At 40.4% G+C, this 27,500-nt stretch overlaps 2 protein-coding genes across 5 annotated transcripts in view; one reads left to right on the forward strand and one right to left on the reverse strand.

Annotated features, from left to right (window-relative positions):
- The window catches only part of pex6 (peroxisomal biogenesis factor 6), an 81,411-nt gene that overhangs the window by 33,167 nt on the left and 20,744 nt on the right, over positions 1–27,500 (reverse strand). The window contains exon 1 of one of the 4 annotated variants that reach the window (XM_084055238.1): positions 1–45. This exon is cut by the window's left edge and continues 93 nt beyond it. The exons of the other annotated variants lie outside the window; for them this stretch is intronic. The gene's annotated coding sequence lies outside the window, so the exon portion shown is untranslated. Of the gene's footprint in view, positions 46–27,500 lie in introns of those variants that run through there. 4 annotated transcript variants of the gene reach the window in all.
- LOC311043238 (H-2 class II histocompatibility antigen, E-S beta chain-like) lies at positions 3,569–9,547 on the forward strand (the record flags this gene model as incomplete). Its single annotated transcript, XM_084054414.1, has 6 exons — positions 3,569–3,635; positions 4,781–5,035; positions 5,685–5,957; positions 8,359–8,575; positions 9,344–9,411; positions 9,540–9,547. The coding sequence occupies 6 exons, from the start codon at positions 3,569–3,571 to the stop codon at positions 9,545–9,547; spliced, it is 888 nt and encodes a 295-aa protein (XP_083910540.1).

Here is a 27,500-nt window from a genome sequence, read left to right on the forward strand (position 1 = left end):
CTGTCGGCCAGCGCGTGCAGAGGGTTGATGTTTGATGAAGGAAACCTCTCACCAAGCGACACCAGAACCACCTCCACGGACGCTGCCATCTTGTATGACGCAGAGCGTTAACGTACGTGCTGACGGCATGACGTATGATGATGAAGCAACGTATGTGAGAGAGAGCTGCCCAAGTAGTAACGGCTGCAACCTTGGATGACAGGTCTGCAGATCCTGCCTGGTGGAAGAAAATAATCATTTTTTTTTACTTAAGTAAGAGTGTCAATACTGTCCAGTGGTGGATTGAAGTACTCAGATATTTTACTTAAGTGAAAGTAAAAAATACCACAATATAAAAAATACTCAGTTACTTGTAAAAGGCCTGTGTTCAAAATGTTACTTGAGTAAAAGTACAAAAAGTATTGGCATCAAAATATACTTAAAGTATCAAAAGTAAAAGCATTACATTTTTTGAAAATAGCAGATCTACAAGCTCACAATGGGTCACGATGCGACACGTTGTGAGCTTGTAGATCTGCTATTTTCAACTAGCCTATATAGGGCTAAAGTGGTTAAAGGTAAGGTACTGTAAGTGATATATTTTTGTTGTTTTTTTGTTAAAAGGTTAAAGTAGCATATTGTGATAGTAATCATTGCTACAGAGCGTTTGTTCAGTCACATGGTCTCTCCAGCTCTTTACTAAACAGAATATAATACATGTTCAGGTAGGTGACAACATTTAAGCCAATCAGGAGAGAGCACTGAAAATGCATTTTCTGTAAGAATCAAACACTCTTCACACCTTTAATGTATGTTTTAAAATTTATATCTGCATAGTAACTAGTAACCAAAGTTTTCAATTAATCTATCTGTCTGTCTGTCTGTCTGTCTGCCTGTCTGCCTGCCTGCCTGCCTGCCTGCCTGCCTGCCTGCCTGCCTGCCTGTCTGCCTGCCTGTCTGTTTGTTTCAACTTTTAAATAACATCAGATTTAAAGTGTCCTTATTGACATGCAAAACACCTTGACATTACCAACAAGAGTCAAATAAAACAAACAAACAATAAATACATAATTATGTACAGTCTGTCAGGTTGATCACTTCAACATGTCTCTCTAGTAACAGGTGATGTTTAATAAAATAATAATTCTGATTGGCTGCTCACACACACACACACACACACACACACACACACACACACACACACACACACACACACACACACACACACACACACACACACACACACACACACACACATACACACACACACACACACCTCTCATGTGACACTTTGATCACATGACCAGTGTGTTTTTAAAGACATTTGATGGTTTCAGCAGTGAGATGTAATGAGGCTTAGATTGATGTTTAATGAACATGAACAGCATTTTATCAGCGACGCTGAACACACACACACACACACACACACACACACACACACACACACACACACACACATACACACACATTTTAGCCTCTGTCAGAAGGGGGGGGCAAGATTTTGTCACAAGGGGGGGTGGGGAGGGGATGGACACAAAAACTATGGAACGCTGACTGGTATTATTTTACACTATGGAATTGGAAATAATAGAGCATATTCACATGGCGGCCATTTTGTAATTTTGCATTGAAGAAACAGGGTGGCGTTTCATTAACTTAATAATAAAATGGCCGCCGTGTGACTATGGTCTTCAGAGACCACACCCCCTTGTCACCCTGCATAATAATACATATGTGCAGAGTAGACCAGTGGAGTGGAGAGCATTTTATTTGGGTTTTCTCTTCTGAAGTGACCAGATATTTACGGGTCCATTTGGTTCCATTTGTACACTCTCAGAGTTATGGGGGTCCTTGCAAATAAAACATGTGAGAACCACTAGTAGGACTCCTAATGTGTCATATATAGTGTCGTAGTAAATCAGAGCCATACATATTCTGAAGAAAACCCAGAGACTTGACATTCAGTAATTGGGTCTTATGATTAAAATAGGAACATTATAATGGTGTGTAAATGAAGAATTTGACACGGACACATTTGTCTGTGTACGGACATATTGATGACCCCTGGGTTAGACATAAGGTGCATAAGGTACAGTATATGCATGAGGTTAGACATAAGGTGCATAAGGTACAGTATGTACATAAGGAGACATAAGGTTCATAAGCAGCAGCTATATACATGATTATGTGCAATAATACACTCTGTCGTCTTTCTGGAAACAGATGATGTAACATCATATCTTTAATCTGATTGGCTGATTCTTCTAAACTATAAAACGAGTCCTCCTTCATTCTCTTTCAGACTCCAGAACTTCTCTTGAGGTAAACATGTGTTTATTCTGATCTGTTTATCTGTAATATATTAGAGTATATTTATATTGTTATATTTATATTATTAAAACATACAGTATATTTATATTGTTATACATATATTATATGTGTATTTTGATAGATGAAATATATATCTATATTGTTATTGATAAAAATAAGCATTATGTCTGTTGATTATATACTGAATAACTTACTGTTATATTGATATATCAAATATATATACAGTTTATTCATAGTGTTATTATTCAGCCTTATTTTACACTGTGCAACCTGACTTATGAACAATACACACTAATAACACACACACACACACACACACACGCACACACGCACGCACGCACGCACGCACGCACGCACGCACACGCACACACACTCACCACACACGCACGCACACACGCACGCACACACACAGCTCTCATGTGACACTTTGATCACATGACCAGTGTGTTTTTAAAGACATTTAAAGACACCACACACGCACCACGCACGCACGCACGCACGCACGCACGCACGCACGCACGCACGCACGCACGCACACACACACACACACACACACACACACACACACACACACACACACACACACACACACACACACACACACACACACACACACACACACACACACACACACACAGTGTGTTGTGTCATTTAAGCCCATATGATCAGGGCCCTTCTGGTAGTTTTAGAGTCAGGTTTACTCTACCTAACAACACTAGTAGGAGCTAAATGTGTTATTTTTATTATTAGTAGTATTGTGCACTGGGTTAGATAATTAGTTAGGGAAAGTTAGCCTAATGTCTGACCAATCTATAATATAAATGCTTGACACTAGCTTTCTTCACAAACATGTTCATAAAGGTGTCTACAAACACCTCTCAATTTGTTCCAACCCAACTCCCTTGGGATACTTTGTGGGAGCCAATCAAAGTTGGGGTACCCGGAGGGCCTGGAAAAAAAACCTGGAACAATTCAAATTGTCCAAAATGAACTTGTGGGATGTCTAATTATAGGTTTTCAGGGGTCCTGAATCCATTCCAACCCTTAGTTTTTAGTAAAAGAATTACTCTTGGCCATAAACGTGGCCAAGAGGTTAGGGTTAGCAGGGTCCTATCCATCAGATTGTGGTGGCTGTAATTGTCATCTTGCTTTCATATGACATGACAACATGTCAATGTGTAGCTATGATTCCCTGCTCATCTGTTTATTTTGATCTTTTTATTCTCATCTATTAAATTCAGTTCAGTTCTGATCAGTGATGATGAAGATTACAGCCACCCTCCTCATCCTCTCCTCTGTACTTCATGTCAAAGCGATCCCAGGAAGTAAGTACATTATATTTATGTTATTATATTAAAGATACTGATATAAATCTACGCTTATTATATAAAATATTCATTCATAGATGTACTCTTGTTATATAAAATACATGTGTATTTATATTTTTATATTTATATTATTACAACATACAGTATATTTATATTGTTATACATACATTCTATATATCTTTTGATATATGAAATATTAGCTACATTGTTATTATTATAGATAAACATTATGTCTGTTGATTATATACTGAATAACATACTGTTATATTGATATATCAAATATACATACAGTTTATTCATAGTGTTATTATTCAGCCTCAAGGCCCAAACCAACAGGCTTTGGATCAATTATTTTACACTGTGCAACCTGGACAATACACACTAATAACACACACACGCACACACACACGCACTCGCACTCGCACTCGCACACGCACACGCACACGCACACGCACACGCACACACATGGGCACACGCACACACATGGGCACACACACACACACACACACACACACACACACACACACACACACACACACACACACACACACACACACACACACACACACACACACACACACACACACACACACACACATGCTGATTCTAACCTTTCATTATATTATATTATATTATTAAAACATTCACTTCAGCCCTATATACATTTAGACCATTATAAAATCTACAAGCTCACAATGCGTCGCGATGCGACACATTGTGAGCTTGTAGATCTGCTGCATAATGAGTACTTTCTACTTTTGGTACTTTAAGTACATTTTGATACCAATACCTTTGTACTTTTACTCAAGTAAATTAAAAATTCTGGACATATACAGAGCATTTCTACATTGCAGTATTGATACTTTTACTTAAGTAAAAAAGTTTGAGTACTTTTTCCACCAATATAATATTACATTATATTATATAATGTTATGTTCACATCCTGACATAAATCATTATGAATCTGTTTCATAATATTATAAAAACATTTAAATCTGTTGAATAAAATGTTTGACAGGAAGATACTTCTAATATTCACCTTTAGAACCAAACATGACTGTTTAACATGATGATGATGATGATGATGATGATGATGAAGAAGATTGTTGTTGAATTTAATGTCATCTTTGTTTTATTTCCAGTGTTCCATGAGGACATTAAAGTCATTGGCTGTTCAGACACAGTTAAAGACTCATATAAAGAGGTCATGTTTGCACTGGATGGTGAAGTGTTGTTCTACGCAGACTACAACAAAGGGAAGCTGGTGGAGCCTCAGCCTCCGTTTGTAGATCATATCACCTGGACAGAAGGTTATGCAGTAGCTTTGGGTGATCAGCACTACTGCAAAGCCCAGCTGGACACCTTTCTCACTGCCTTGAAGAAACCACCAGTGAAAGGTACATGAATACTATGAACACAATAGTTATTAACTAAAACGGTTGAATATATTTAACATTAATGAAGATGTTTAAACACGTATATTATATTAAGCATTTATGATGCAAGAATGTGGACTTCAATAGTCTTTTTCATGTGATAATGAGTGACCTCTGAGTTTCACATTTACACTAGGCGGGGGAATAAATGAGACACACACACGCTTTGTGGAGGAGGGGGTTGAGGGGGTTGAGTGGCCCCTCCTGCCTCCTATAGACGGATTTCCGTGCGACGTCATCACAGAGCAGAATGCGCAATCTGCGCATGCCCGGGTGAAAGGCGCGTTCGAAAATACAGCCCTGAGCGGCATTGAGCGCACTGGCCAATACAAACTAATAGGCGAGTGTGCTCCGGTGCGTAATTTCCAAACGCACCCATAGGCTTCCCCCTCCTCTGCGCGGTCATATTCCTCTCATGTTTACAAACAGGAAACCCGTCTATTACTCTGTTGAAATCTATCATTTTAATGGCAGATTTCACATCCTGAACCTATTTTAGACTTTATGTAGTGACATATTTGGCCAATAGGGGGCAGTTAGCCTAGTGTTGATATTATACAGATGATAATAAAACTGAACATTAATGACATTTTTAATTGTCTATTTCCAGATGGATATGTGTTCTATGAGGCTACCCGCTGTGTGTTTAACTCCAGTGAGCTGAAGGACATACAGTACATATACACATGGAATTTCGATGGTGATGAGATCCTCAGGTGGGACAGTAGAGTAGGTCAGTATGTTGGATACACTGAGTTTGGTGTGAAGAACGCAGAGCGCCTCAATAAAGATCCTACAAGACTGGCTGTGAGGAGAGCAGAACGAGAGAGATTCTGCAAACACAACATTGAGCTCTACTACTCCTCTGTTCTGAACAAGAGAGGTGAGCTGATCTCAGAGCAGCACTCAACACTCATCACCTCATAAACTATAACATGACATCATAATAAATCAGTCTATTCAGAGATGATTAATGGTGTTAATATTGATCTGATAATGATTATGAAACATCCCTTGGTCTGGGTCGTAGCGTGACGGTCAAGGCAGCCCAGGCTGGGGCACAGCCTGACAGCGTGTCGCGGGTTCGACTCCAGTTCCCGACGACCTTTACTGCGTGTCACCCCCCCCCATCTCTCTCCCCATTTCCCTATCCCTCTTTAAAAAAAACAAAAAAACATTCCTTAACCCATTCAATCCCAGAACGCATCTCTGTCATTTTAGATTTTTTGGCTATTCAAAAATAGCAGACATACAAGCTCATAGCGCGGCACCGAGTGCCGCGCTATGAGCTTGTATGTCTGCTATTTTTTTTTTAAACCGTGAAAACTTGTGCAAATCTTATACATTCTAAAGGGAACATTTATAACTCAAATTTTTGCTTCTGGGGGTCCCTGGAACAACATATTTGACAAATGTTTGCTTTAAAAAATATATATATCTAAAGAGTTACACATATTGTCAAGATTTTTGAAAAAATAGCAGATCTACAAGCTCTGCGGCACTCTGTGCCACGCTATGAGCTTGTAGATCTGCTATTTTTTCATGTAGATCTGAATAGCCAAATAAATCTAAAATGACTCAGATGCGTTCCCGGATTGAATGGGTTAATATTCTGAGAAACATTTCAGATCCTCTTGATTTATACTGTATCCTAACACGCTGTCACACAGTGGAAATAGCAGATCTACAAGCTCACAACATGTGGTGTCACCATCGTACACAGAGTATAAATGAAACATATAGATCTATTTCTGAGTGTTTTCACCTACATATAATGACCTTCCTAAAATAGAGACACCAGGATTAATGTTTTTAAATGAACTTTAAAAAGAACCATGCAGGTTAAAACACACCTCTATACACTTCATTTACCCTGATTTTATATTTAATTATTGTCTTTACTAGTTTGTTTTGTATGTTTTTAATCACTTTAGTAATATTTTACAGGATTATGTGTGTTGTGTTGTTTTGTTTGTTTCTACTATTTTCATGAAATGCTATTGCTTGGTTTATTAGCGGTGCCAACCGCTCTATACGTGGCTTTGACTCGGTGTCTGTGTGTGTGTCTGTGTGTCTGTCTGTGTGTCCGTGTGTCCGTGTGTATGAGCCTGGGATGAGCACGGCAAAGAAGCAACACATACAAACACACGCACACACACACACACACACACACACACACACACACACACACACACACACACACACACACACACACACACACACACACACACACACACACACACACACACACACACACACACACACACACACACAGACTTGGAGATTGCCTATGCCATCTCTCCTCTCATTTGCCACACGTGCCACCGGTTATCAAAGAGGGGTCCAGGGACCCCCAGAGACGTCCGCCCGTATGAGCACGGGATGAGCACGGGATTTTAAACAGCTATAACTCCAGTTTGCAGCATGCCACCAAGTCCAAATTTGGTATGTGGACTTAGACCACCAATAAGGGCCGAGCATGAATTGCTCAGGCCCCGCCCCCTCTGTCTTCCCATTGGCTGGCCTTTAAACAGCCATAACTCAAGTTCGCAGCATGCTACGGAGTACAAATTTTGGACATGGACTAAAACCACCAATAGGGACAAACTGTCATTACTTAAGCCCCGCCCCCTCTGTCTGCCCATTGGCTGGGCTTTAAACAGCCATTACTCCAGTTTGCAGCATGCTACCAAGTACAAATTTGGTAAGTGGACTCAGACCACCAATAGGGACGAACTGAAATGAGTTACTGTAAGCCCCGCCCCAAAGGCACCGCTTCCTTCACACAGGGTGTGATTTTTTTTGTTCATGTAAAGCACTTGTCCAGGGTGTTTTAGAGAAGGGAGAAGAGTCTAGGACGTGTGGAGTGTTGTCCAGGGTGTTTTAGAGAAGAGAGAAGAGTCTAGGACGTGTGGAGCGTTGTGTTTTAGTTCTGACAGCTTCCCTGTGTTAGCTGATCTGAGTGAGAGGGAGGGGTTGTAGGGTTGGATCAGGCTTGAATATATGGGGGTGTCATATCTTTTGTTGCTTTGTAGGCCAACATCAGTGTTTAGTACTCTGTGAGGGCAGCAACTGGGAGCCAATGGAGGGAGAGGAGAACAGGGGAGAGCCGGGAAACCTGAACATTTTGGCTGGTTGAAGACCAAGCGTTTTTCAGCTTTCTGGATCATTTGGATCTCATTTGGATGATATACAATTATTAATGATAATGACATGTTCCTCTGACTGGTAATGCTAATACTAATAATGACAATGATAATGATAATACTAATCATCTTTTTTAGGAGTGGAGCCCAAAGTGAGACTGAAGTCAGAGACTCCCCCTCGTCGTGGTGAACACACTCACATGCTGAGGTGCAGCAGCTACGACTTCTATCCTAAAGTGATCCTGGTGACCTGGTGGAGAGGTCAAGAACCTTTGACCTCTGGTCTCTCCTATGCCGATGTGTCTGATGGAGACTGGTACTACCAGTACCACTCCTACCTGGAGTACACACCCAGGTACACACCTAACAGACACCTATACATAGAAATACACACCTCTACTGGTACTACCAGTACCACTCCTACCTGGAGTACACACCCAGGTACACACCTAACAGACAACTATACATAGAAATACACACCTCTACTGGTACTACCAGTACCACTCCTACCTGGAGTACACACCCAGGTACACACCTAACAGACAACTATACATAGAAATACACACCTCTACTGGTACTGTCAGTACCACTCCTACCTGGAGTACACACCCAGGTACCTAACAGACAACTCTACATAGAAATACACTAAGTTTCTTCTGCCTCTTGTCTTCCTATTTTTCCTGCAATGGGGAGGGAATAGTGGAATACACAATAAACACTAGAGCGGAGGAGAGCCCAGCGAAGCATTCATGCTCCTACACAAAAATAGTCATAGTAAATAGTCAAGATCATCAGATCAATGTGTTGAATCACGGTGTGTTTCAGCGTGTAGATCGGCTACTTTCACAATCTGTCCTAATGTTAGTGCTAATTAACAGCTGCTCACTCACTGCCAGACCGGGCGGGGAGGAGGGGCCTCTTCAGCTCTGAGCAGATCCACATGGACACACATTCTACTTCATGATTATTTTAAATACCATTATAAACTTATCTTATTTTCTATAACGGCCTAATGCTATTGTGTGTGTGTGTGTGTGTGTGTGTGTGTGTGTGTGTGTGTGTGTGTGTGTGTGTGTGTGTGTGTGTGTGTGTGTGTGTGTGTGTGAGTGTGTGTGTGATACAGATCAGGAGAGAAGATCACATGCATGGTGGAACATCCCAGCCTGACCGCGCCTATCAAGATGGACTGGGGTCAGTTACTGTATTCTACTGTAATCTATTGTCATCTACTGTAACCTACTGTACTGTTTTACACTACACTCTGTTTTAAGGGTTAAAGGATTATTCTCTATTTGTACCTGAAGGTATATTTGTTTTAGCCTGGTAAACCCTCCCTCCGGAAATCTCATTTCCATTTGATTTCAGGAGTGAGTCTGGCCTGAACCGCCTTTCTGCAATATTCGCTCTGTACGCCGAACTGACGAGCCTATCAGCGTCGTCGCACATCGTTCTGTGATTGACAGCGACAGTTGGCCAATCAGGTGGCGAGTTCGAGTGAGCCCGAATGAAGCCGAGTGCAGCCTGACTGGGGCCGACAAAAGACGAACGGCAGCCATTGTTGTTTCTGCGAGTGCCGTCACTTGTTATTTTCGGTTTTAAAACGGTCTCAAACTTCTTTTATGAGGCACGGAATTTACTATTAAGATATCGTTTGGATAGAATTTAGTTGTTTAACTTCATATATGTGGTCAATTAATCATGACAGAGCCTATTTAAAAATATACATTTAGAGAACCGGCAGGGGCGGGGAGTGACACGCATGTATCCCAATAAGGCAACCTATTTTGGGCATGGCCGTCCCAAAAGTCCCGTTGCGTCACATAGTCTGGAGGTCGTCAAAATGAACTGCTGATTGGCTGAAGGGGAAAAACGATCATTGGTTGAAGGGGTTGTCAGTCAACGGTATTACTCCCGCCCAACTCCAGCCCACAGCCAATATTGCAGAAAGGCGGTTCAGGCCAGACTCACTCCTGAAATCAAATGGAAATGAGATTTCCGGAGGGAGGGTTTACCAGGCTATATTTGTTTTGCTGAACCTAAAAACATTGATCAGCTTAGTTTACTAATGTCTGCAGATAATCATCTTTTAGGTCTGAATATGATATTATATGATATAATATAATATCATATCATATCATATCACATAATATTTGTATTGTCAGATTTCTCCATGCCAGAGTCAGTGAAGAACAAGGTGGCCATGGGAGCATCAGGTCTGGTTCTGGGTCTGGTCTTGTTCCTGTCTGGATTCATCTACTTCCAGTGGAAGAAACGAGGTGATTAACATGTTTAATTAACATGTTCAATTAACATGTTTAATTAACATGTTTCATTAATTATTATACTGCCAGTGGAAGAAATGAGGTCAGATCAACAGAGGATCACATGACATGTGGAACCCTCACAGAAATGCAAACAAACAAACAAACAAAAAAAGTAATGCCACAACCTAAACTGGTTTATATTGGTTTAGAACCTTAACGGTTTTAGACCAGTTTAGATGACCTAGTTAGAGGTCAAAGTGTGTTCTATGTTGTCACATTTAGCTTTAATACATCAGTGTTACATTTAGTCCTAAATAAGAGTCAAATGTTCACATTAGTTCTGATGCAACATGTGACCCTGATGACTGAACCTTAATGTTGTTGTGTTGTTGTGTTATTGTGTTGTTGTTTTGTTGTGTTATTGTGTTGTGTGTATATTTATGCATTTTGAAATACACACAATACAGTACATAGGATTTACTTGTGTGTCTGTTTTAACTGTCTTTCTTCTTCTTCTATCAGGTCGTATTCTGGTGCCGACAACCAATGATGATCTTTAGACTCCTCCCACACACCCAGGTTCACTTCCTCTTTCTTTTTAATTATTTTCAATTCTTTTCATCACTATCAGGACCCAATGATTCAGTACATTTAGACAAAAAGCTGTCTAAAGATAATTCAAGTACTTCCGGTATGGCTGCTGAGTGAGGCAGACGCACGAAAGAGCAGCTCTTGAGCTTTTTTTATTTTTCATTATCTGGTATCAACCACACCGTCAGTGAACCTAACGATTAACAGACACTGCCTGCTATAACAATAGTTCGGCTAAAAGTCTTGTTTAAATGCCTGGTGGCAAGAACAAAACAGAAGCCATGTCCACTACTACTACAAGACACGCCGCTGCGGCCTCTGCAGCAGCTCCATTATCTATATCGGACCTGGTAGCTGAATTGGAGAAGAACAGAGCAGCAATCTCAGCTGAAATAAAAACATCACTCTCTCCGATCCAAAAAACCCTGAATGCTGTTCGTACCAAAGTGGAGGAGTTTGGCCCACGTCTGATGGCAATGGAAACGTCGCTCTCTGACCATAGCGACCGGCTGAACAACCTAGAAATACAGGTGAAACTGCTCCAATCTGGAAATGATCATCTTAAAATTAAGACGGAGATTCAAGAAATAAACTCCCGTCGCTACAGTTTAAGAGTGATCAACTTGGCCGAGGGCTGCGAGGGACGCTCCCCCACAGAATTCATGTCCATGCTGCTTGCTGAGATACTACAGGACGAAACACTGTCTATCGCTGCTCCACTGGAACTGGAGGCCGCATTCCGGGTGCAGTACGTTAGTCCGACAGCGCATTCCTCCGACAGCGCAGCGCTCCGACGTTTCCAATACTAAACCCGAACCAAACCCGCACCCTAACCCTAACCGCACGCGGATGCCACATAGTCGGAGAAAAGGTCTGTCGGATTAACGCATGCCTCCCCCGCATTCCGCGTGCCAAAAGCTAAACCTGCCACTGGTGAGAGGCCTCGGCCCATCGTTGTTCGTTTCCTACGCTACAAACAAAGGGAACAGGTGCTAAACCTATCGAAGAAACGAGGCCAACTTGCTTATCAGGGAAAAAATATTTTCATCTTCCCAGATAGGTATATAAGCAAGGAGGATGCTAAGAAGCGCGCTAGCTTCTCGGCAATAAAATCCAAATTGTTTGAGAAAGGCATTAAATTCACTCTCCGCCACCCTGCAGTTTTATCTATCACACTGGAAGGCATAGAAAACAAATTCAACACTGCAGACGAGGCCGAAAAGTTTTTCACCGAACATGTGCTGCATGGATAACTGATTAGTATAAGGACTCTGACTGGAATAATCGAGGCCCATGTTAAATGTTGACTCTTATTTCGTTTGTTGAACTATTCAGATAACTAGCTATATATTTTCCTCATTTATTATATCTTAAAACCACTTTTGTTTTTTGTTTGTTTGGTTTTTTTGCTTGAAGTATTGTGTTTATTAGTTGTATTTTTTGTTTATTTAGAGTTATATATTTATTTTGTTTTTTTGTTTGATTTATTTCGATTATTAGTTTAATTTAATTTAATATTATTTTCTCATATATTTATTTCGTTTGTTTGAACCACTGTGATTGTTTAACTTTAGTTTGTTGCTTATTTAGAACTCTAAACTTACTTTTGTTTCGAATTAGTGGTATTATTAATTAACTTTATTTTTGTAGTTTATTTAAAATAACATTTATTTCGTTTGTTTAATCTATTTTGACTAGTTTAAGTTAATTTAAAACCCCGTTTGTTTTGTCTATTCTCCCTTTTCATTTTCTTTTTTTCTTTTTTTTCTCTCTATTTGGGGAGGGGGAAATGATAATTTAAACAGGAACGGAGTTGGGCGTTATAATTAAACTTTTGCGTTTAGTTAATGGACTTTTCTCTTTGACATGAGGAACTGGGACTTAACTTTAGATTTAGATCTAGGGCCACGGAATACCAGAGCACGGTCTTACTATTTGAAGTTACCTTTGGATGCTGGATTTGGACTATGGATTTCGTCTTTCCTTTTTCTTTTTCTTTTTCAAGGCAACTGCTTTAAAAGTCGAACAATGACTCGGACCTTTAAAACATATATATATAAAGCCGGGTCCTGCAAACTCCGCTCCTTCAAACTATCCCTGGTGCTCAAACGGACATACAGTTGATCTTTTATTATTTTTCTTTTTGTTTTGTTTTAATTAATTGAGGACTATACTGGAACCGAATTGCACTCACATTGTGCGCAACCGCTTAAAAAACAAAACCCCCTCGCGGTTATGATGACACTTCATTAAGGTAACGTTGTGTGTGTGTGTGTGTGTGTGTGTGTGTGTGTGTGTGTGTGTATGTGCGCGCGCGCGCACACGGCTTGGAGCCGTTGCGCAGGATGCGGCTACGAATGAATATGATGTAATGTACAATGACAAATACTCAGGGTTATGTGATGATTTTGGAGAACGGGACTGCTGCGCGCCGCGTGGCATGCCCGTTCTTATTATTGTTTTGTACTATTTGGTTTGTTTCTTGTGCTTATGCCAGCTAAAGTATAACTCCCACCTAAAGTGCTCTCCCCCCATTGTTTTTCTTGTTTTATTATTCTATTAAACTAGTCAGAAGTCAATGAGATGTCAACACGCTCGTATGACGCTTTTCTTCTTCTTTTCTTTGTGGCGGCAGCGGGCTGAGTGGCGGATCTGTAATCCTAACCACTTTCTTTTAAGCGGTGGTGTGGGGATGCGGGTCGGCTGCTCGGCGCGCGCACACCAATCACATTGAACTATTTGGTTGAAGCTCCTTTTAGGTATTACAGTGGAATATAGGGTCGTTGCCGTGTGTGTGTGTGTGTGTGTGTGTGTGTGTGTGTGTGTGTGTGTGTCTGTGCCCCTGTGTGTTTGTCTGTAGCTGTGTATGGACCTGCGCGTATCCGAGGTGGAGTCTAGTTATGGCTGTATAGGTTAGGTACTTACAACCAACTATATACAAATTGAGGATGTGTTGAACTGTGTTGAAATCGCGTGCACGTGTCTGTACAGGGGGGGGGGGGCTTTGCTTCTCTCTCACGCTGCGCAGTGCACGGTGCAACGCTGTTTATTATGTGATTTACTTTTTTACTTTGACTATGGAAGGGATCTAGTAGACTGTCTTTTTTTTCTCCCTCTCCGCTCTCTCTCCTCTTTCTTTTTTTTCCCTCCTACTTGTTTTTTGCTGTGGTCTTCTTTTTTCATCCCATACATGAAATCGATGACTAATTAAATTATAGGGTGAGACAATTGCACAGCGCATACAACATGTTTCTATTTCTACATTTCTTCTTAAAAATATATAGTGGCCTGTATAATTCTTTCTCTATAGAATACCGTAATCTCTATGATGTATTTACACTATAGGCAGTGGCTAGAACTACTCTCCTAGATGATACGTGAGAAATTATACAATGTTTTGATGCTTAAATGACCTGGTTTGAGATAAGCTGCCCTACCTCACCCTGGTTGCTACTATTCTATTCAGAGGGAATTTGGAGACGAACATGATTATCTGTGATACCTCTGACTCAATGCCTACAGCGCTGTGCAGCTGATTTTCACTCAGCGTTATCCTTAATTTCTTGATCTTTCAGTCTAATGGGTTTGGTGCTTATTACCAGCTATCTTGACCATGCAAATGACATGCCTTGTATTTGCATGACATGTAGCCGTGAGCTCAACTCTGTAGACGATCACATGATACTGGACAGCATAGCTTTATACCATAACAAGATGGGGCACGTACCTACGGTTTTGGACCGTTGTCCAGCACCCAATGGGTTGTTGTAAACTCAAGATCACGGGTTTAATGATCCTGTTGGATACTGGTTTATTTATTTGTTTCTCTTTCTATTTTTATTTTTTAAACTGTTTGAAAGATACTGAGTACTAACTGGTTTGGGGGCGCGGGACTGCTGTGCGGTGCATGATCTGTATCTCATACTTTTTTTCTGGTAGGATAGAGTGTAACATTTCAAAGTTAAAAACTGTAAGTCAGGTCGCACATGATACTGATTTTCTATGAACTGCTACTAGATTGATTAGACAGAACCATTATCTTTTTTTTTACCATCATCAGTGTCACTATAATGCATTACTACTATTACTTATTTTTCAGATGTCAATTGACGCATACTTGATAAAGGAAAAAAAAAAAAAAAAAAAAATTACATAATAACGTTACATATAAACTAAATTGCTTTTTTTTTCTTTTTTTTTTTTTTCTGGTGCCCCTTTTCATTCAAATGCTCTGCTTACACCTTTGATACTCTTATACTAATTAGAAGCTACCTGTACAAATACTGGTTGATACACCTTCTTTCAACATCCATGCGCCGCACAATAGATCTGCAGTCCCGGTGCATATATTTACTTCCAATTTTTGATATATATATTTTTTTATTATTATTATTATTATCTATTTATTTTGCTTTTTTTTTTTTTTTTTTTTTTTTTTTTCTTCTTTTTTTTTTTTTTTCTCTTTTTTTTCTTTTTTCTTTTCTTTTCCCTCTATAAATATAGCAGAACATTGAGTCAACTTGCTACAGTAGGCTCAAGTTGATATTTGTGTGTACTTTGGTTCAGGTGTGTATTATTTATATGTAAGCTCATCAATGCTCAATGTGCGAGGGGTTGGTGCTTTCACTCGGGTACCCTGGAAGTTAGTAAGTGGTTTTTACCTGCAGTTCATCAGGGTGGGAGGATGAGCATAGGTACTTGGGGTGCACTGGGGGTGGGGGGGGAATGGGGTGGGAAGTGGGAGGGCAGTCTCGGACGGGGGTGGGGGGTCTACATTTTTTTATTTTATTTTTCTCTCTCTTTTCTTTTGTTTCTTCTCTCTTACTTCTTACTTAAACTAGCATATGACTCATTCCTCTCTTGGTTGCTACTTCACGCCGTGCTGTTGCATAGTCCTCCTAAACAACACACACACCCAGGTGGATTGGTCCATCCTGTACAGTTATTACCTCAACAAGATTAGATGGTAATCGTAAACAATCCAAATAGACCGGTGATAGTGGGAAGCTCCACCAAAATTATTTCATGGAATGTAGGGGGTCTGAACGGTCAGGTGAAACGGGCTAGAGTGTTCTCCCACCTAAAACACTTAAACACTGACATTACATTTTTACAGGAAACACACCTGCGCACAATAGACCACCAAAGACTTGGTAGGCCCTGGATAGGTCATATTTTCCACTCTCGATTTAACTTCAAAACGAGAGGTGCAGCCATCCTTATTAATAAAAAAGTAAATTTTATTCTTTCCAACACCATCTCTGATCCTAATGGACGCTATATTATTGTAACAGGATCTCTCTGTCATACTCCGGTGGTTCTTGTTAGTGTTTATGCCCCAAATTGGGATGATTTAGATTTCATGAAGAAATTAATATCATCACTTCCTGATTTACAAACTCATAAATTAATATTTGGTGGTGATATTAACTGTGTGATGGATCCCAGACTGGACAGATCGAATCCCAGAACAGTTACACTTTCCAAAATGTCTTTGGCCTTATCTACCTTCTTGGACCAGTGTGGCTGTACTGACCCATGGAGAGTTACTCACCCAAATGACAGGCAATACTCTTTCTACTCGCATGTCCACAAAACGTACTCTCGTATAGATTATTTTTTTATAGATAAAACACTTCTTTCGTCCGTCATTTCAACTGAATACTCTCCTATAGTTAACTCTGACCACTCCCCCGTCATACTCAATTTAAATTTCGCAGCACAACATAAAGCAACCTACTCCTGGAAATTGGACTCCACACTTCTATCTGACAACACATTCTGTAATCTCATCGTTCGATCCATAGACCTTTTTGTGGAGACCAACACAAATGAAGATACTAGCCCGTCCTTGCTATGGGAAACCCTTAAGGTGTTCCTTAGGGGTGAGATCATCTCTTATACTGCCCACACCAATAGGAAACAGAAAAAACGTAAGCAGGAATTAATGGTAGCTATATCTGACCTAGATCGTCAGTGTTTTACCTCACTATCCCCGGAACTGGCCAAGGAAAGACTCAGCCTCCAGACCGAGTTCAATCTCTTGTCCACTAGGGATGCAGAAAAAATGTTGCTAAGAGCTCAGGGAACAATATATGAACATGGAGATAAAGCAGGACGCCTTCTCGCACACCAGCTGAAAAGCAAGATGGCATCGCGCCAAATCCCTCAAATTATGAATAAAGCAGGCTCAATAACAACTGACCTCCCCGAAATTAACGAAACCTTCAAAGACTACTATTCAGAATTATATAGATCAGACTCATCAAATAATGAGGCGGACATGTCAAATTTCTTTAACGGACTTAATGCTCCTAGATTAACCCCAGAACATCACAACACATTAGAGACACCACTGCAACTTGGTGAGATAACCAACTCTATTAATTCAATGCAAAGTGGAAAATCGCCAGGAATAGATGGCTACCCTGCTGAGTTCTATAAGAAGTTTTTTAACCAACTGGCGCCTTTGCTTTTAGAAATGTTTGAAGACTCCTTTCAGCAAGGTAGACTACCACCAACCCTTACTCAAGCCTCTATATCACTTATCCTTAAGAAGGACAAAGATCCAAATTTATGTAGTTCTTATCGCCCCATTTCCCTTCTTAATGTGGATGAAAAGATACTTGCAAAAACCTTGGCTAGTAGACTTGAGACCATAGTACCATCCATAATCTCTGATGACCAAACAGGATTTATAAAAAACCGACAATCATTTACAAACATACGAAGGGTTCTTAATATTATTCACTCCTCGACTTCGCTGGCCAGTCCTGAGGTAGTTATTGCACTCGACGCCGAGAAAGCTTTCGACCGAGTTGAATGGGGTCACTTATTTTTCACTTTAAAAAAGTTTGGATTTGGCGAGAGATTTATTTCCTGGATACGGTTAATCTATACTTTCCCGCAGGCACGAGTGTCCACCAATAACCAACAATCTGACTTTTTTCCACTATCACGTGGCACAAGACAAGGATGTCCGATCTCTCCCCTCCTCTTCGCAATAGTCATCGAACCTCTAGCACTTGCTCTTAAGGCTAACAAGCTGTTTACAGGTATTAAAAGAGACGGAATTGAACACAAAGTATCCCTGTACGCAGATGACCTGCTCCTTTTTGTTTCGGACCCAATAAGATGCATTCCACAGATCTTAAGTATTCTCCAACTATTTGGCAGTTTCTCCGGGTACAAGCTGAACGTACAGAAAAGCGAATGCTTTCCTGTTAACCAACCGGCCAAAGTAATACCCCAATCCATAATTCCTTTTAACTTATCTAGCAAGTTCAAATATTTAGGAATTATTATCACTAACTCTATCCCCTCTCTCTGTGAGGAAAACTTTACGGTTCTAACAACAAAAGTAAAAACTGACTTACACCGATGGAACACCTTACCTCTTTCCCTTGCAAGCCGAGTGCAATCGATCAAGATGAATATACTCCCCAGATACCTGTATTTGTTTCAGTGCTTACCCATTTTTTTACCTAAACAGTTTTTTCGACAATTAGACTCATTAATTATGAACTTTATATGGAGCGGGAAGAATCCAAGAATATGTAAACCTCTACTTCAGAGGGAGAGATCAAAGGGGGGACTCGGTTTACCAAATTTTCAGTCTTACTATTGGGCAGCAAATATGTACAAGATCGTACTTTGGATCTCAAATACAGAGGATAGCTGGCTTCAACTAGAATCTAACTCCTGTCATTCCTCGTCCTTAAAAGCTTTAGTATGCAGTAAACTTCCACTCAAACCTAGGCAGCACTCTTCTAACCCTTTTGTTATTTCAACTTTAAAAATCTGGCAACAAATTAGACAACACTTTGGCTGGACCTCTCTATCTCTAGCCACACCGCTATGCAACAACCAACAATTTCAACCCGGAAAAAACGATGGCAGATTCTCCAGCTGGGCTTTACAAGGGCTGTCTTGCCTAGGAGACTTCTATATGGACAACACATTTGCCAGTTTCACACAGCTACGCTCCACATTTAACCTTCAACACTCTGATTTATTCAGATATTTTCAATTTCGTAACTTTGCTAGACACAATACTTTATTATTTCCACAGATTCCACCGGCCTCGGGCACAGACCATATTCTACCAGCTACTCAATTGTCAAAAGGCCACATATCTTTTTTATACGATCTCTTATCGACACCGACCCCTCCCGCTTTGATTAAGATCAAAGCGGGGTGGGAATCCGAACTGGGTATCACTCTGTCAGATACATTTTGGGACACCGCGTTAAAAACTATTAACTCAGCCTCCTCTTGTGCGAGACTATGTCTCATTCAATTCAAGGTACTTCACAGGATACACTATAGCAAAGCTAGACTATCGAGAATATACCCAGATCTTTCTGATGCATGTGACAGATGTTCTCAGGCACCAGCCGATCTGACTCACATGTTCTGGTCATGCCCAAGGCTGACGGAATACTGGAAATCTTTCTTTGATAGTATTTCCGAAATATTAGCAATGAATGTGGATCCATCACCTTACATTTCTATCTTTGGCGTCCCAGAAGAGGGGACCCGAATGAACACCAGACAAAAGAATATAGTTTCATTTGCTTCTTTAATTGCTCGCCGTCGAATCCTCCTCCTATGGAAAAACCAGCTACCCCCTTCAAACGCATCCTGGCTGCGGGATTTAATGTCATTCCTGAAACTTGAAAAGATTAAATTCGCTGTTCGCGGCTCGGTTGAAAACTTTTACAAACAATGGCAGCCTCTCATCTCTCATTTTGATGCATTACAGAACATTCCACTTGATTAGATGGACCATTTGAAATCTGGGGGTGTGGATTGTGAGGTACCTGCAACACACGAGGCGCATGCAACATTTGAGGATGAGTCAATATGCTGTTTTCACTCTTTTCTGTTATCTCTCTTCTTTCTCTTTTCTTTTCTTTCTTTTTTTCTCTTCTTTTCCTTTCTTCTGTTCTCAATGCTTTTTCTTCTAGTTTTCCCCTCCCCCTCTTTTAATTTTAAGGGGTGGACAGGTGGGTGGGGAGGTAGGGGAGGGGTACTAGGAAGTAGGAGGATAGCTGAAGGGTACATTTTCTTTGAAAAAACAGAAAAACCACAGGAAAGCACTAACCCTCAAACCACTGGTAAACCTACCGGTAATTGTTACTACGCAAAGACATGATCTATGTAATCACATATAGAATGAACTATGTATTATATTATATATCATGAGCTATGTGTTCACATATGTAAACATGTGATGTGTCATTGCAAACTGTGGAATAAAACTTAAATATAAAAAAAAAAAAAAAGACAAAAAGCTATAACAACTTGATTAACGGGTGTATCTAACTTCTCTCAGTTGTTCCTAATATGATTTTTCGCGTACAATCCATTTCTGCTTGGGTCATTTTTGTATTGTGCATAGTTAATGAGATAATTTGCATATTTGATTAAACTAGCAGAATGAACGACTAGAGGTCATCCAACTTGTGTTTTGGTGGTTTTCTGACAAACTAATGAACATTTTATCTCATTCAGGTGTAAGGACCTTTACAGTGTACCATTGGGTATAGGGCATCGCAGTTCCCGCCCACTTCCTGGTGCCAATGCAAAATACTCAATGCATTTTTCCCATTGACTTTTCCAAAAATATTTATATCAATTAATTTAAGCCTAGACTCAAGCCATCCAGGATCCTGGTGAATCATGACCATAAAATCTTTGATTCTGTGGAAAGAAAAATGAAAACGGCAAAACAAAGGGTATTTATTAAATATAGTATATCATATAATTAAATATAAAATAAAATAAAATCACAGTATCAAACGTTTTATGGTCATGATTCACCAGGATCCTGGATGGCTTGATTCTAGGCTTAAATTAATTGATATAATTATTTTTTGAAAAGTCAATGGGAAAAATGCATTGAGTATTTTGCATTGGAACCCGGGAGTGGCCGCAACTGCGATGCCCTATATGGTAGCTGTGTCTAATTGAACACAACATTTCAGTGAACTGAACCCAATGATTCAGTTCATTGAACACAACATTTCAGTGAACTGAACCCAATGATTCAGTTCATTGAACACAACATTTCAGTGAACTGAACCCAATGATTCAGTTCATTGAACACAACATGTCAGTGAACTGAACCCAATGATTCAGTTCATTGAACACAACATTTCAGTGAACTGAACCCAATGATTCAGTTAATTGAAAACACTGATCATTCCATCACTATCAGGATCAAAGACAGAACCTTGTGGTCCAAAGGAGAGTGTTCTACCAACTGAGCTGCCCTTCCTACTAAGATACACTATTGACAAAGTATTGGTCAAATGTTGTTTGAATGGACTGAGTTGTTTCTACTTTGATGGTTACTGTAGTTGCAGGGAGGCTGCTGGGAGGTTAGGTTTTTAACTAGTTTACTAATAACTTGTTCATGATCTTTTAACTATTCATAGCATTGTTTTAAATCATTAAATCATTAACCACTAACAAACATTTAACAAGTTATGAATAACACATTAACTAATCATTTGGGAATGATTAATTCACTATTATAAGGTAGGGTTATTCTAAAGTGTTAACATGTTCACACAGTTAATACATTCTGAATCTTATTGGTTTATTGTCTTTTCACAGAACACCTGGGTGTGTTTTCAGAGAAGCAGAGAGTCATCACTGGTGGAGAGAGGAGGAAATACATGTGTGTCCATTCAGCTTTTAAATAATCATAGCAGCAGCACAATGATGACATCATCAACCTTTTAAACAAGAAAATGTGCTCCTCGGAGCACAAGTCTCCGCTTTATTCCAATATTTGCTCAAGATTGGAACTTTGATGATAGTGTGTACGTCAGATGGCACATTGACTGCATTACCGTGGATTGCCTTGAACTTGTTGGCAACTTCTTGGCAAGCCAACAAGTTTCATGAAGGCAATACGTTGACTTATCAACCTTTCCTCTAACGGGTGCAAATCCTGCAGTTCTCGGGGTATGGCATCCAGTAATAAGTTGTTAGCCCATAAGTTGTTCTCGGGGTATGGCATCCAGTAATAAGTTGTTAGCCCATAAGTTGTTCTCTGTTGGCGTTGCGCCTTTGCTTCTTCATCGGTTTGCAGACAATGATTAGCTTCTTCAGTTTGCATAATAAGAGTTAGTTGCACTGTGTCAACAACTGTGATCTCAGTTTGTACTGGAATGTACTGTTCTTGATTAATCCTGTCTAAGCTATTTATATTACATATTGTGATGACACCAGTGTGTCTACATAATGTATTGCTCTGCCATTTCTCAGCCATTTCGTGATTATTCCTGTCTTACCTCACTTTGAAAGAGACACAGACTCTTTCAAAGTGACACATCTATTTATAGGCCGCTATACGTCATGCGTCTCACTAGCCAATCAGAGCACACGCTTTCAACGTATTGTCACGTGTCACGTGAGGCTTGACCAATGTTAGCTTGGCCGAGGGGGGGGGGACGGAAAGTGAAAACATAGTCTCCTGGCGGAGACAATAATCATAACAGCAGCACAATGATGACATCATCAACCTTTTTCACAGATGTGTCTTTTAAACAATTAAAAATGCTAATTGGCTAGCCAAGGCTAACGATAATTAGTGTGGAGTCTTTTTCGCCCAGGTCGACGTGGTTTTGAGGTGAGGTTAGGGTTAGGTTTGTAGACATAGTTTTAGTGAGGTTAAAGTCATTTATTATGTAATCATTTATAATGTGTGATAATTAATGTGTTACGATCATTATGACATCAGTCCCTGTGATGGGTGGACCTAGACCCTCTAGGGGTCTGAGGTGATGGGTCCACCCAAATTAGACAATGGTGGGCTGCCTTAGTCTAGGAAATGAATGGGAAACGCTGATGACATGCAATCATTTATGTTAAGTAATGATTTATATGTAATAATTATGTAATCATTTGCAATATGTAATCATGAGCAGGGAAGCAGATCTTAATTTAAGGGGGAACCACAATAAATGACTTTCTGGAGGGAACATCAATAATATCACCAACATAGAGTTAACGCTTGGATTTTAAACAAACTAATAATGTTCACAATGATTACAGTTTGTCTGACATTTAGCATTAAATAAACACCAAATCCATGTTCAATATATGAAACAAACTAATGTCAACAATAACAAAGGTCGTTCAAACTTTACTAAAGTAAAGAACAAAATAAGTGTCTAATTCAGACAGTTTAGATATTCCTTGGTCAGTATTATTGTTTTTCAGCTCCACTGTTGTGTTTCTATCGTTCATATTGGCTGAACTTCACTCATTAAACTAGTTAACAGCTCTGTGGACAAGTGATGATGATGAAGATGATGAAGCTTGTGGATGTATTTATTTGGTAATTGTTGATGATCAGGACACACGGGTGGCAAAAACAAAACCTTGAAATATGTATTTTAAATGATATCATTTATTTCTAAATACTTTATTGTGTCAGACATGTCCCCTCTTTCTCCCTGGGATCTGCACCCCTGACCATGAATGGTTTGAAGTTTAGCCGTTAGATTGTGGGTTTCATTTGCTTGGTTTGAATATCAATAAAAGAAGGAGAAACATTGTGTCACATTGTGTCACTCTGACTTCCACAAGGTCACACCAAACCCAGTATTTACAATTTCCAATACTTCTACTTTTACTCCACTACAATATTTGAAAACTTTAGTTACTAGTTACTTTACAGATATACATTATGACATTATGAAACATACATTAACCACTTTAGCCTTATTCTATACCTAGGCTATTTGAAAATAGCCGAGTCTACAAGCTCACGATGCGACGCGTTGTGAGCTTGTAGATCTGCTATTTTCAAACATTTTAGTATTTACTTTTGGTACTTTAAGTACATTTTGATGCCACTACTTTTGTACTTTTACTTAAGTAAAGAATTTGAGTACTTTTTCCACCACTGCCAAGGACAAACCTTTGTTTACCATGTTGATGATGAAGGGACTCAGGCTTCGTTCACACGTACACGGGTACTTTTTTTTAATAAACGTAGCTTTTTTTCCTTTAGGTTAAGATCTGCGTCTACACGGCCCCGTTTACAAACATATCTCTGTCCACACAGCAACGTATTAAGACGGTAAAAACACAGCTGTCATCACAAGACTGTCTATTTACAGCGCTCAACAATGCAGTCTGGTGATGACAGACATATATATCTTATTAAAGATTCATCTTTGTCATTTTGAAAAGAAGATAATGATAATTTCTTAAAATATAGAGTAGCGCCCGGTCTGTGCTCTTCTTTGGATTTCTCAATAAAATGATACATTGAGCAGTGAGCACATCCAAAAACAGGGCATCATATTTTTAGATAAATAAATGTTTTAATCCCGTCTGTGGACGATTCTGTCCCAATGGGCTGTAGTGACGAAGCACATCCGGAATTACACTAAATGTAAACAGGAAGTAAACGAGGGGGGGAGGACAGACGGGATTAAAACACTGCTTTATCGAAAAATATGGATTGTTACATTGCACTAGAACCCTGTAGAGTGAGTTAACATTTGGGGCCAGAGGGTAAGCACCTTTTATTTTGCATTTGTATATGTTTGGACCAAGGGGCAAGTCTTATATATTTACGATGAGGCCGACAAAATGGCCAGAGTGGCGCTGTTTTACCATATGCCGACCTGCGGAGTCAGAAAGAATTTATTTTAACGCAAGTGAATGGGTTTTTTGACACACTTTAGACTAGATTTTCTTACTGTAATAAAAATTGTCATAAATTCTATATGCTTCCAGTCGCTAGTTTAAAGTCTCCTTTCAATCATCAGGATATGCGTTTTGCTAAATTATGGTCCTATTTATTTTAAATTTGACGATAAAGTAGGCTATTCTCTAGGAGGGGTGGGATGATTTGATTGACAAGCTACACAACCAATAGCATTCATTCCCCGCCCCCCACTCTTGATTGACAAGCTACCCAACCAATAATGGTCTGGTCTCATTCTGACGCGAGTCTTGGAACAATCGGCTTCATTTTCGGTCTGTAGAAAGCAGCGGAGTGGCTTTGTCCATCTCATTTATACAGTCTATGGTTTGGACACCCTACGTGCTAGGGGCTGAAAGTCCAGTTGGAAATGGGAGGATAGTAGCTACAACTCTTGTAGATTGAAAATGTCAGAATCATAAAATATGTCTATGAGAGTCTAACTGTATAGATGGTTTACAGACAAACTACCATAGGCTAGTCTACTTCAGAACGACCAGTAGACTGAAAGAACGAGCCCAATCGATGATGGTCTTGTAGGGCGGATCCAAACCCAGGCGCTGGATTCCAGCGCCGCTTCCTATTGCTTCACCAATCTATGGATTGGTGAATCCATAGATTGGATTCATAGATGGATCCGCTCTAGCCCCACCCAGGCATCAGCAACTTGCTCCATTGGCTAGATCCCAGTCCAGCCAATGAAGATGCGCAGATTACGCAAGGGGACATGTCCGGAGGTGAGGTCAGTTGCAGTTCACCTGTCATCCTCACGCGACATCTGTCTGTCAGTGTTCTGTTGTGATTGTGACCTTGTTGTGATCATCATCACCACGGCGGATAACAGGAGGTTGTTTGACAGTGGAGCACAACAAAGAAAAAAGAACATTGAAAAAGAAGAGCGTAAAAAGGAGACACTGAGCAAAATGAAGAAACTCACAGGATTCTTCAGACCAGTTACAGCGTCTGCTGCTAGCGCAGCTGTGCCATCTGAAGCAGTGACACAACATGAGGCCCCAGACCCCAATAACTCTAGTGATGAGGAGGTAGAACTGCTGGGAGCAACAAGTCCCAGTGCTCCCAATGAGCAGGTTGGTGCCTTCCTTGCATGGTTTGTTTTGGTCGGGTGCGGACACGGTGTGTGTGACTGAATGTGTGTGAATGAATGAATGGGTAAATGTAGCTTAAATAATAATGCACATTAAAGCGCTTTGGATAAAAGCGCTATACTATATAAATGCCCCAATTATCATTTACCATTTAGGTGGGGGTGAACCTAGATAAAGGCAGAAACCTGCTGGAAGAGGCTTCTGAGCCAGGGCCCTCATATACCCAGTCACCACAGTCTGAAGCAGAGGGTCGGGCACCAGCAGCAGCGCAAGAAGTTACACCGCCTGTTGCGGCGGCCCAGACGGCCCAAACAACGGAGGATTCCTACAACAGTGATCCTGCTGGTTGGGGTAAAGTTGATGACAGAGTTCAATCATACTGGATAAAGATGGGGCCCGAGTCATGTCAAAATAAGGCGGTGGATAAGGAGCAAAAGAGTGAGCTCAAACGTGAGCTCCAAAACGGCGAGCTGGTGTCCAGAGAATGGCTTCTTTATTCCCCGTCCACTGGTTCAATTTATTGTTTTGCTTGCCGACTGTTTTGTGATGATGGAAATGGACAATGGCTGTTTAAAACCGGCTGGAGTGACTGGAAACAGGCCTCGGAAAAATGACCCAAACATGAGAACAGTGACAGCCACAGGAAGGCCATGTTAACATACATTAGACGTGCATCAGATCTTGGAGTAATTGACACTGAACTGAGAAAACAGCTGGAGTCGCAGTATACATACTGGACAGATGTACTGAGGAGAGTAGTGGTAGTTGTCACATTTTTGTCAGAGCGGGGAATGGCTTTCCGGGGCACAAGTGAAATAATTGGCAGGCCTGACAATGGAAATGACTTGGGCATCCTTGAGGTAATAGGTGAGTTTGACCCATTTTTGAAGTCACACATAGAAAAATATGGTAATGCTGGATCAGGTACCCCCTCTTATCTTTCCTCCACCATATGTGAAGAACTTATTCAGCTGATGGGTGATCGGGTGCTGTCAGATATCATCAGTGAAGTTAAAATGGCCAAATACTTCTCAATTAGCCTTGATTCAACCCCCGATGTTTCACACACGGATCAGCTCACGTTCATTTTACGTTATGTGTCACCCTGAAGGCGACATTTATGAACGCTTCTTAAAATGTCTTCCTATACAAAGCCACACAGGGGAGGCTCTGTGTGAGTCCGTGATCACTGTTTTAGAGGAGACGGATATTGACATAGGCAATTGCAGGGGACAATGCTACGATAATGCTGCAAATATGTCAGGAGTTTATAAAGGTTTACAAGCTCGCATCAAAGAGATGAATCCACTAATTGAATGGGTCCCGTGCGCAGCGCACACACTGAATCTGGTTGCTGTCAGCAGCGTCAACTGCTGCTTAGAGACAGATGATTTTTTCAACTTTTTTCAAAATGTGTTCAACTTCTGTTCCAAGTCAACAGCTAGAAGGACAGTTGTAACTGCAGGATTTACAGGCCAATGAAAACAAACGCATTGAAACACTGACATCTCTCTCTGACACCAGATGGGCTGCACACGCACAAGCCACACAGACACTGTGCATAAATTATGCAAATATTCAAGA

This window comes from Gymnoscopelus microlampas, assembly GCF_963454915.1.
Source record: "Gymnoscopelus microlampas genome assembly, chromosome: 4".
Classification (NCBI taxonomy): domain Eukaryota; kingdom Metazoa; phylum Chordata; class Actinopteri; order Myctophiformes; family Myctophidae; genus Gymnoscopelus; species Gymnoscopelus microlampas.